The sequence below is a fragment of the Vigna radiata genome, chromosome 11 (genome assembly GCF_000741045.1).
Source record: "Vigna radiata var. radiata cultivar VC1973A chromosome 11, Vradiata_ver6, whole genome shotgun sequence".
Lineage (NCBI taxonomy): Eukaryota > Viridiplantae > Streptophyta > Magnoliopsida > Fabales > Fabaceae > Vigna > Vigna radiata.
In genome coordinates, this window is record NC_028361.1 from 5345876 (window position 1) to 5358259 (window position 12384).

General features: G+C 29.4%; 1 protein-coding gene and 1 long non-coding RNA gene across 3 annotated transcripts in view; one reads left to right on the top strand and one right to left on the bottom strand.

The window, feature by feature from the left end:
- Nucleotides 1-3081: 3081 nt before the first annotated feature.
- Nucleotides 3082-5446, bottom strand: LOC111240566. 2 transcript variants are annotated; one of them, XR_002665988.1, is made up of 4 exons: nucleotides 4843-5446; nucleotides 4519-4663; nucleotides 4356-4414; nucleotides 3082-4259 (listed from the first exon to the last, which is right to left on the bottom strand). It is a non-coding gene; the product is annotated as an uncharacterized LOC111240566 (long non-coding RNA). The 2 variants fall into 2 exon arrangements; XR_002665987.1 differs by having other exon boundaries at nucleotides 4356-4663.
- Nucleotides 5447-7940: 2494 nt separating this feature from the next.
- Nucleotides 7941-12384, top strand: part of LOC106776645 (probable polyol transporter 6) — a 12494-nt gene continuing 8050 nt past the window's right edge. The window contains exons 1-2 of the mRNA XM_014664124.1: nucleotides 7941-8082; nucleotides 8210-9579. Of these exons, the coding sequence (XP_014519610.1) occupies nucleotides 7941-8082; nucleotides 8210-9579 (1512 nt within the window). The remainder of the gene's footprint in view (nucleotides 8083-8209; nucleotides 9580-12384) is intronic.

The window sequence follows — 12384 nt, forward strand, 5'->3', positions numbered from 1 at the left end:
ACATATATATTTTTTATACCACAAAGGAGCAAATTATTAACTATATCCTTAAAGAAAAAATATTTACTAATAATTTCATATAAATTGGTAATAGAAAATAGTTTATATGTTTTAAATGAGAAACCAAACTCATTAACTAACAATCATAAAGCTTCACACCAATATTTTTAAAACTATTTGACTGTACCAATTAAAGCAATAGTTCAAAATTTAATAGTCGAATACTACAGTAAAACAATACTTTTAAGACAAATATATGATATAATAATAAAACAAATACAAAATATGCATTTGAAGTTTCAAAACTTTATTCCACTTATATTCTTTATTATACGAGAAATTGTTTGTTTTAAAGACTGAAATGTTGTCCATTTTATCTTTGAAAGATGTTTTAGAAAATAAAAATATAAAAGAATATTTAAACTATTTTATACCTTAATTAAATAAAACTATTAGATATGATAATAATAGTATTTGAATTATATATTTTTATTTTTTAAAATAAAAATATGTTTTATGTAATAAGGATATATTTTACCAGTCTCGTATTTTATTTTTAATTTTTTAATACAATAATATAGCTTGCAAGTTTGTTAGTTGAATTGTGAAAGGGAGGTCTCGCGTCTACAATTGATATTATGAAGAAGATGTACAACAGTGTGTCTTATGTCATCTACTGTGTGCAAGTGCAACAGTGGTTTATACATGTTCATTATTTAAAAAATAAATAAAACATTTAAAATGACTTTAATGATCCAATTTAGTATTGATAAATTTTTAAACCGACTTTTGTTCAGACTATTTTGCAAACTTTGATTGAAAGAAAAAACACACATTCGTTCAAGAACTTGTAATCAACTTAACAAACTTTAGATTTAAAGGTAAATTTACTATTAAGTGTATTGTAAGAACACTTGGTAGCAAAAGATTGGTCAATAATAATTATTAATCTGAATGATAATAATTATTAATAGATAAGTAATAAGAATAATAGTTATTAATTGAAAATTAAAAAAAATAACGTATTTTATTGATAATAAATGAATTAGAATCTCGTTATAATATTTATAGTATGTGTTTCAAAAAAATATTAAATAATTAATTATGATTATTCATCTTAGTTATAAGATTATTAGGCGAAGTGAGTCAAATACCATATTAAATATAATAAAAAAGTATATATGGTGAGATCGATTTTCGTTGTCTTGTCTATTTATAATAAAATAAATATGGATTAAGCTATAAATATAAATAAAAAATAATAAATAAATAAATTAAAAATAAAAAATAAATATAAAATAAAAATAATATATCTAACACAATATCTTATATAATTATTTTTCACACAACTTGAATAAAAAAAAAAAACTAAACTTAAACAATAAGAACTATAAAAAAGTTTATCTAATTTTCAAGACAACTTGAAATGTTTCGAGTAATTTATATCAAAAATATAATTTTCATTATGATATTTTAAGCTGTAATTTAATTCATTTTCCACTTATATTTTATTATAGTATTAACTATGATTGTTAGTATTGATTAATTGGAGATTAGACGTAAAGGGGTTTGGTTGTACAGCTTTCAAATCGGTTTAATGGTGTTTTCAAGTTTTAACATTAACACCAAATGCATAGTATCTGGACTTGTGGAAGTGCGGAGCGGTTGCAGTATGACGCGCTTCAAGTTTAAAGTAAATTAATTATTACTAAAATTAGGCACAGTGATTAAGACGAAAGCAAAAAGATTAGGAATATTAATGAATATTCATGAGTTTAAACTAAGCAAGATTAACGATAAGGAGGAAGTTGAAAAATTGGAATAGAAGGAAAAGGGCGGCACGTGTTGTTGTATTTTGTTTTTAAATTAATTTAATTATTTAGTTTTCTCTGCCTGCACTGTGTCCATCATGGTTAACATTGACTTGGATAGCATTTTCTTTTCCAATTCAAACAATGCATTATTTTTGGCATAAATATGGGACCCTTCTTCATTTGTTTTTAGGGTTTTCAACTTTCTCTCTCCACAGCAATCACTGTCTTTTGAGTCAGCACTCAACATTCATTCATAGCTATATGCACATTCAATTGCACATTTAAGCCGATCGGATACGTTTACAGAGAAAATAAATATCCAAATCAAATCATGTCAATAAAGTCCTTTTACCCTATGTGCTGGGTTCGAATTCTGGCATCAAACTATTTTTAGCACCACCAATAATACTTTCTTGTCTTTTTTATTTTCATCTTTCACTTTGCTTATTTGGAGAAATTTAAGCTCCTCATTTACTGTCACATGCCATTAATTGCAATGCTTCTTTCAGCCACCACTCCATGGACAATTACAACCTTTTCCTTGTCACCATTAAATACCATGAAATTTCTCACTATATAAACTACAACTTAAATAAATTTCTCACTACACCAGGTTTGTTCTTTGTGGGATACAAAAGATTCCGACAATTATAATATTTAATTATTAATCATGTTTTACATATTATAAACATGATTATCAAACTCTCGAGTTAACTTGTAAACTTATACGAGTTTATGTTTTCAGACATAGTTTTTGAGTTAACTCGAAAATAAACTCGTTTTTTATGTAAATTCGATAAAATCAATTGTGAGATTGGTAAGATAGTATAGAATTGTGAATTTGAAATGATTCTGCGAGGTTGAAAGTAATATATTTAATGAAATGGATCAAAATTAATAACAATAATCCAAATATTTATGTTTTATAATATTTATTTTTATAAACAATATAATTATAAATTTTATTTATTTAAAATTATATAATTTTAAGACTTATTTAAATTAAGATATTATTTATATAATCTTTTTATCTTGAAGTAAATTTTTACTAATTTAGGAGTGGAGTTCACAAATTTACGTATACTCTCAAATTTATGTAAATTCTCGAATTAGATGACCTTCATTATAAATATCTATGTGTGTCGTTTCTCTTTACAAATCCAAACACTGTTATTTCATTTTACACCAGATATTAGTGTAAACTTCAACTGAAATTAAAAAGCATAATGTTGATATGACTAAATACTATACGGTAATTGGTGTCCATAATCTTTCTGCCGAAGAAAAGAATCAAAATTTAGGACGGCAGAATTCATTGATTCGCCAAAAAGAGTGACGCGCTGTGACTAGCCAAAATTCTAAATTCCAAGCAGAATCCAAAACATAGATCATCGTACAAAATCACCATTAGACTTAAATCAGAAAAAACCAGGTAAAGAACAAGAAATATTCTTCAAAATATCAAATTTGCTTGAAAGAAAAATATGTGTGACAAAATAATTAATACAAAAGAAAAAAAAACACTTAAAACCTCAATAGTTTTTGCTGTGTTCTAGTTTTGGTGGCTGCGTGTTGAGAAGGAGCTGGGAAAAAATGATAGCATGTCAATGACCACTTCATTACATTAGAAGTTCCCTTCCCACTATATAGATAGATATGGATAAGAGTAGAGAATTTGGACGGTGGATTATGTAACCACCCTTTTTAGAAGCTCGTATATGTGACATAAAACATTTGAAAAAGGAGAATTCCATCATTTTCCTTTGTGAGATGCGATGGTGACTTAGGTGGTCATAGTTTCGACTTTCAACACTGGGCCACCCTTTGTAATCATCTTCTCCTCTTGGTAGCTCTACCACCAGCAGTATATTCTTCACACTGAAGCCAAATTCAACCAATCGGATGTTTTTTTTCTCTTCATTTTCTACCATATATTGCCCCTTGTTTTAGGCCATGGGAAGAGAAAGCAAGGGATGCAAGTAGCTTTCACGTTTGATTAGACACATGAAAATTCAGTTTCAGCTGATGGATCATTTTATTTTCAAAGAAATGACAATTCTTTCACGAGTGTAATGTCTATGGAGCATTAACAAACGAACAAACAAACAAACAGTAAGGCACACTCTTTGCACTTGCAGTGGTCATCAACAAGTCAAACGAGGGTGATTTGGTTTCACCTTTTGATTCATTTCAGATCAAATATCTCTTTTTTTTTTTTTTCTAAAGCCAACTTATACCAGTATCAAAAAAGGCTTATATTTCCAACAATGTACACTAAACTTCACATATACTAGGTTGAATATTGTTTTTTTAAAACATGATACTAGTTTTTGCAGCTGGTGTGTCCTGAAAGTGGCTCAAACGTCAAAGGCATAGTGATGAAAGATAAGATCACTTTTTGGCCCCATTCTAGTAGCAATCATAAGTTCTTTTACAATGCTGAAACTAAACAAGAAATCGCAATAAGAAATCAGGAACCAGATTGAACCAGAAAGTTAAACCAAATAGCAGTCGTTCACGAGTTACCACTTTTGCTTTTACCTTTTGTAATGGTTGGGGACCCAGCTGATCTTGGGGCCTCTTGATATGATAATAAACATCTGTAAAATCAAATAGCAATCATCATGGATGGACAAACGTGTTTATCAGAGGCAGACAGCAAAAGAGGCTGAAATCCATTTAGAATTCCTTTTCAAAATTTAACCTGCTATCACACAGTAAGTTTCATCCTACCGTCACTGTTCAAATGCAGCTTATTGTTAGACGTTTTGAACATTGTGAATACGGGGTGGTTCTGAGAATCTTCAGTTTTTCATGATGTGCTCTGTTGTAAACAGTTCAGGACAAATCTGAGAATTTGTGAATTGTCAGGTAAAGTGAACTTATCTTTTCAATGTAGATTTTCAACCATAACAAGTAGAGTGAAATTAGTTGAAACAATATGAACTTTCATCAAAAGGCTTAGCAAAAGACATAAGCTCAAGATAAAACTTTTACAGTGTACCTCATTAAAAAGAAATCAAATTACCTTGGTATGTTCATTGTTAGAGACCTCCCTACTGCGTTTTCAATTTGCAGCCTCAATTATCTCAGCCTTCTTCAGCTTTTGGCTGGGTGCACTGTCAATTACAAAATCTCTGCAAAAACCAATGCATATATAGTGAGTGGATGTACTACTTTTTAGAAGTTCTTGACCTCCTATCCCAATCTAAACCAGGTTTAGTATTCCAAATAACCAACTGCCATGAACTTGAGAAGGCTTTCAGTGCCAACAAGTTCACCAGAAACATTCACATAAGAACTGAACTTTCAAATTCTTGCCAAACAATAGTAGATCTTGTTTGTTCTCATGCCAAACTTTCCACACCATCGTGAGGATATAGCAGTGAACTTTTTGCAGTCCAAACTCTCCATACTAATATTGCATGACGCTGCAGGAATCCTATAAGTTCCTCCAAAGAGTATTCTAGAGCAAATTGCTTAACTTAAGTACCCTTTTTTGGGGTGAACAAGTGCTTAATAACACTGAAACGAAGAAGTGGATGACTCTATCATAAAGACTCTGTTAGACATGTTATAAAAAGTAGAACACAGAAATACGATTCCGAATAGAAGAATACATCAGTGTTTGATCTGTGTAGCCAACCCCACCTCGAATGAAAAGGCTCAGTGGTGGTAGTTATATTCCTTGGTTCAGTTGGACCATAATTTAGAAAATTAGTTGGATCAAGTTCGGTCCTGTCTCCTACCAATAATCTGTTACCTTTTGTCACTAAACCAATGTTACTTCTAATTTTGTTCATAATATTTATGTGTATTTATCAATTCAACTCTCTTAAATTTGTATTTTGTAACATAGTCACGTAAATACAGAGACATGAAAACAACGAATCCTTAACATACTGAAAGATAGAAAGACACAATAACAATGACGTTGCCTATAAACAATTTTCATATAGAAAGCATGAACTTCAGTGTTTGACATTGATGAATGAGCCCAATACGAGCTCGACGAAGAAGTGGGTTGCTACCATATGGGCTATACTTTCTCTGCCACACACTGACATTTAGACTTCTTGACTTCAGTGTTTCAAGAGATGTCTAAGTATTTATCTTGTAGGCTTTGTGATGACATTTAACAATTATTTATGATTGATCCGTTTTAAATATTTTTTTAAAATAAATTCAAACAAATCAATAAAACAGGGACACGTATTTTTGTTGTCAAAAATTATTAAAAAAAATTGTTAATGAATGTTAACTAAATATTTTTTTCTTCTAATATTTGTTGAAGAAAATGATTGAAATAGAATCTGAGAGCTCTTTTGTCTTTCTTTCATTTTAATTATATTTTCCGGTTTAGTTTTTTTATGATTTATTTATAATTTTGTTTTTTACAAAAATAAAAAAAGTAATATAAATAAGAAAACTTATAAACTGATTAGCTTAATTAAAAGTACTATAAAGTGAATTGAATCTCTTGTATAAATCTCCCTTAAAATATTCAATACATACAACGAATAATTTACATTTTTCATTTCCTTCTTCTAATTCTATTGTATTAAAAGGAGCAGAAAAATACAAATAAAGAATAATTTAACACCTCTTTATAATTATAGTTGGTGTGAAGTTAATAAAATAAACCTTCTGTAAATTTTTTAGTCATAAGTAAATTTTATTAATGTATTGTATTAGAAAGTAAAATTTAAAAATAATTTAACGGTTTAGTCAATTATATATTGTAAAATTCACTTTGTAGTTGATATAAGATCTTTAACATTAATATGATAGGATAATGGTGACATAACACGTCTAATAAATAACACTTTTTGTTATTATAAATTTTAGATAACTCTATTATTATCTTATAAAGTAAATTTTAAACTTAATTAAATATCATAAAATCAGTTTGTAAGAAAAAATTTATATATTTTAAATTTCTTTTATTTTTAATTGATATGAAATATATTGAAATATTGTATAATTATTATTGACTATTTTAAAGAATAAAAATTGATTTGTAAGATGTGATTTATATTTATATATTTTAAATTCACTTTATCTCTAATTAACATAAAATATATTGAAATTGTGTATAATTATTATTAGAAGTTTTAAGTAGATTAAAAATAAGATGATTTTATAACATATAAATAAATATGAATTTTATTTTATAAACTTTAAGTTTAAGCGAAGTTTATAGTTAATTTTTAACCATTATGTTAAAAAATATTTAACTATATAAATTATTTATACAGTAAAAGTTATTAAAGATGCCGTTAGAGTAATTTGATTGTCACTGTATTAGATTAATTTGTATTAGAAAAAACTTGTAAGTAGGATTAAAAACGGCAAAATCCAGAAATTGTGACCGTTTTATTTGATTTATTCGGCTGAAAGTAACTTCATAGACAATGTAACGATCACTCTGCATGCCCACAACTTTTCGTAAAGGGTTGCAGTATCTACTTCTATTTCTCCAAGTGGCAGTAATATGTTGTTATTGCACTTCAATCAAGAGCCAAAAGCATAATAAAATAATATAATATATTTCTGTTTTCCTTGAAAGTGCTTATGGATTCTATGCTTTTAAATTATTAAAATATTTTTAATTTATTAAGTAATTTAAATATTTACTTCCAAGTCTTTATTTTCATTTTATTTTGAACAACTTTTATTTTACTACACAATTCTCGATTCACTCTTCTAATTATTTGATTTTTTTAATATTTATACATTTTAAAAAATATTCTTTAACAAATATAAATTTCTTACATTTATTTAAAACTATCCCTTTTTTTTTTTACTTTATAGTTTTTTTTGAAAGAATATAAAAATTTATATTTTATCATCATTTTATCCATACATTATATAGCAAATTAATGTAAAAGTATATTACATTACTATTTCTCTTAAATTTTACTCTACTTCACAAGTTACTTGAAGAGTCGTTCTTAAAAAAGATTGGTTTTCATTAACAGGCAAATGAAAACAATAAAATACTATTTAACATAGTTCTTTTTTCTGATGGTGAAGCAACAATTGCATATAACTTGTTCAATGTATTGAGCCCTATATAATGATCACAGTTGAATTATTTTCTGATCACACAAGCACAATTAAAAAATGACCGAAAAGGAAGAAAATGGACAGTGCCAACTTCCAAAGGAAAGTGGTAATGGTGAAAATGGGGATAGTCATAGCTTCAACAGGTATGCTTGTGCTTGTGTGTTGGCTTCCACTATTATCTCTGGTACATTTGGTTATGGTGAGTGCCTTATTCTCATCTCATCACATATAATTGCTAATGTAATAACTATGGTTCTTCACTTTTGGATTTTATTATTATTAGATTTTATTAATTAATTAACATGATCAATAACATAAATTTTCAGAAACGGGAGTGATGGCTGGAGCAGTATTGTTCATAAAGGAAGAACTCGTGATCAGTGACATACAAGTGGAGCTTTTGGTAGGAATATTGAATGTGTTTGCACTACCAGGATGCATGGTTGCAGGAAGAACATCTGATTATCTTGGTCGTCGTTACACCATAATTCTTGCTTCTGTAATCTTCTTATCGGGCTCCATTCTAATGGGTTATGGTCCGTCTTATTTAATTTTAATAATCGGAAGAAGCATTGTTGGATTTGGCGTGGGTTTTGCATCCATGATAGCACCACTTTACAGTGCAGAGATTTCATCCCCTTCCTACAGAGGCTTTCTCACTGCTCTCCCAGATGTTTCCTTGAACTTCGGACTCTTGTTTGGCTATGTCTCGAACTACTTCCTTGGAAAGTTGACCTTGAAACTCGGATGGAGAACCATGTTGGCTCTTCCTGCGATTCCGTCACTTGTTCTTGTCATTCTAATGTTGAAATTGGCAGAGTCTCCGAGGTGGTTGGTCATGCAAGGACGTGTAGGAGAGGCGAGGAAAGTGCTTTTGCTGGTTTCTAATACAAAGGAAGAAGCCGAACAACGCTTGAAGGAAATAAAAAAAGCAGCTGGGATGGATGAAAAGTGCAGCAAAGACATTGTGGAGATTCCAAAGAAAAGTCGCAGCGGTGCAGGAGCTCTTAAGGAGCTGTTTTGGAAACCTTCGGCAGCTGTGCGTAGGATACTAATTTCAGCTATTGGAGTTCATGTGTTCCAACAAATATGTGGAGTGGAGGGTATTTTGCTATACAGTCCAAGGGTGTTTGAGAGAGCAGGAATGATAGGGAAGAGCAATCTCCTTCTAGCTACAGTTGGCATGGGAATTAGCCAAGCTTTGTTTACATTCCTATCAGCTTTCTTGTTGGACAGAGTTGGGAGGAGGATTCTACTGTTGATCAGTGGAGGAGGTACGATTGTGACGCTGTTAGGTTTGGGTGTTTGCATGGCCATTGTGGAGCATTCAAAAGAAAAGCAATTATGGGCAGTGAGTTATATCATTGTGTTTATCTACATCTTTGTAGCTTTTGTGGGTATTGGTATTGGACCTGTAACATGGGTTTATAGTTCTGAGATTTTCCCGCTGAGGTTAAGAGCACAAGGTCTTGGTGTCTGTGTGACAGTGAATAGAATTTCAAATGTTCTAGTGGTTACAAGTTTCATTTCAGTTTATAAAAAGATAACAATGAGTGGGAGTTTGTTTATGTACACTGGTATCACTGCTTTGGCTTGTTGGTTCTACTTTACATTACCTGAAACAAAAGGAAGATCATTAGAAGATATGGAGACAATCTTTCAGAAAAATTCAAAAATCGGAGATACAGAGTTAACGGTGCATATTTAGAGATAGATGATGATCTATCGTTAGTGGTAGGATTTAAGGAAAATAATAGGTGGATAATGTTCATCTAAATCAGCACCTCCTACACTGTCCACCTTCCTCTCAACCAAACTTCTCTTTCTTCCCCGCCCAGGCTTCAGTTGAGCGAAAGATGGGAGGAGTAGCTTCAGCAAGTGAAAAGGAAGAAGAAATCAGCGGTGTAAAAGGAAAATGTATTTTTTAACAATTTTTTTTTTCAAGTGCTTATATGTTAAAAAAACTTGTTAATATACATGTAAAACTCATCAGGAATAAAACATTACATTCCAAATCAGCAGGGTAATTTGTAATGGATGAGTATTTTTCGGAACTGACAATCATATTTTTACACCAATTTTTTTTATACCCATTTTACGTTATTTTTTCTTTCTCTTTTACTTTACAAATATAATTTTTTATAATTATTTTACTCCAATTGTCAAATGATCATAAAATGATACCAAACAATCTTTTTCTTTTCAAAACATATAATTATTTTTATTTTTATACATTTGGAAATGTGTCTTATTAATTATGTATCTAAGTATATATTTAATTTTATATCCTTTCATATATATATATATATATATATATATATATATATATATGGGTTTGCTAACTTGCGTACGCCTGTTTTTCAGTTGGTACATTTTAGCAATGTGTACCGCGTTTCAGTAGACAAAAATACTCTTATATCATGAATTCTAAGTTTTAAGGTTAAGGGTATTTTAATAATTTTCATTCTCAAAATTAAAAAAATAAAAAAAGAAACCCCCAATCCCTTATCCACCTCTCTCATTCCTCTCAACCTTTCTCTTTCATCTCTTTCACTCTAACATTTTCTCTATCATCCCTACTCTAGTCCTAATTGAAAAAAATCAAAATCACTTGTCTTATTTTAATAATTTTTATTCTCAAAATTAAAAAAAAAAGAAAGAAACCCCATACCCTTATTCACCTCCTTCATTCCTCTCAACCCTTTCTCCTTCATCTCTCTCACTCAACACATTTCCTCTGTCATCTCTGCATTAACTCTTACTAAAAAAACACTCATTATTAAATAAAATGGTTAGAGAAAAAAAATACATAAATAAAAAAATTAAAGCACCTAATTTTTTCTTTATATAATTATAAATAAAATTTCAAGATTTAGAATTTTTATTGTTTGATTTTATAATTGAGAATTTTATTGTATTTTTATTTGTTTTTTTCTTTAGTAAAGGAAAAAAAAGTTAATGAATTTCTAACAAAAAAAATTAAATGGCCACGGAGCAATGTTACATAGTAGTCTCAGAATGTAAAGGAATGTAAAGGAAGGATGCTCATAAGTTTTGGTGCAAGTTGTGACCGTCGGCTATAATATATATATTGAAGATAATAAAATTAAAGAGATTTTGAATGAACTTTTTTCGAAAGGTGAATATGACTCAACTCTTTATAAAAGTAAATCGTTTAATAATGAATGTTTTTTTAGTTGGGGCTAGTGCAGAGATGATAGAGAAAATGTTGAGTGAGAGAGACGAAGGAGAAAGGGTTGAGAGGAATGAAGGAGGTGAATAAGGGTTTGGTGTTTTCTTTTTTTAGTTTTTAGAATGAAAATTATTAAAATAAGACAAGTGTTTCTGATTTTTTTCAATTGGAGCTAGAGTAGGCATGACAGAGAAAAGGTTGAAGTGAACGAGATGAAAGAGAAATGGTTGAGAGGAATGTGAGAGATGGGTAAGGGTTTTGGGGTTTCTTTTTTTATTTTTTTAATTTTGAGAATGAAAATTATTAAAATATCCATAACCTTAAAACTTAGAATTCATGATATATAGGGGTATTTTTATCTACTGAAACCCGGTACACATTGCTAAAATGTACCAACTGAAAAACAGGCGTACACAAGTTACCAAACCCCATATATATATATATATATATAAAATTAATTAATTAATAATAATAAATTACAGAAAAAATCGTGGATAATTTGTAATATATTATAGTTATGATGGCAAAATTTGGAGGTAAAAATAAAAAAAAATTTAAAGACGAAATTTATGAAGTGGGCATAATAAGATTGGAGATGGAAGTCTCACGACGTGCATGTATCTCTACTAGAAATACTAGCATATCTTCAAACTTTCCCACTCTATATAATATAATTCTACTATCCTCTAAATTCATCTTTACTTATTGGCTAATTACTCTTTCATCCATTCCTTTCTACTGTAAACAAATGAAATAAACACAATTAAACAGTAANATTGATAAACCATTGCTTATTAAATAAGTAAAGTCGTCATCTTTTCCTTTCTACTGTAAACAAATGAAATAAACACAATCAAACAGTAAGATTGATAAACCATTGCTTATTAAATAAGTAAAGTCGTCATCTTTTATGGTGACTATAGTGTAATTAATTTCGACTTGAAATTACCCCATATATATATATATATATATATATATAGGTTTAATACATCTTTTGGTCCCATCTTTTGGGGCTTTTGTTCAAAATGGTTCCACCTTTGGAAAAAATTCACTTTGGTCCCATATTTCATTAAATTTTGTTCAAATTGGTCCCTATGGCAAACGACGTTAAATTTCTAACAGTCCAGATGTTGACGTGGCAAAGTATTATCCATCTGTGTCCAATTTATATTACGTGGTTGTTTGACAAAATTTAAGGGTAATTAAAAAACCCCTAATTAAATACAAATTACAAAATTAGGGTAATTGAAAAACCCCAACCCCTAATTGTTTCGTCAATCGCGATTGGAGAAGAAGGCTTTGCTATTC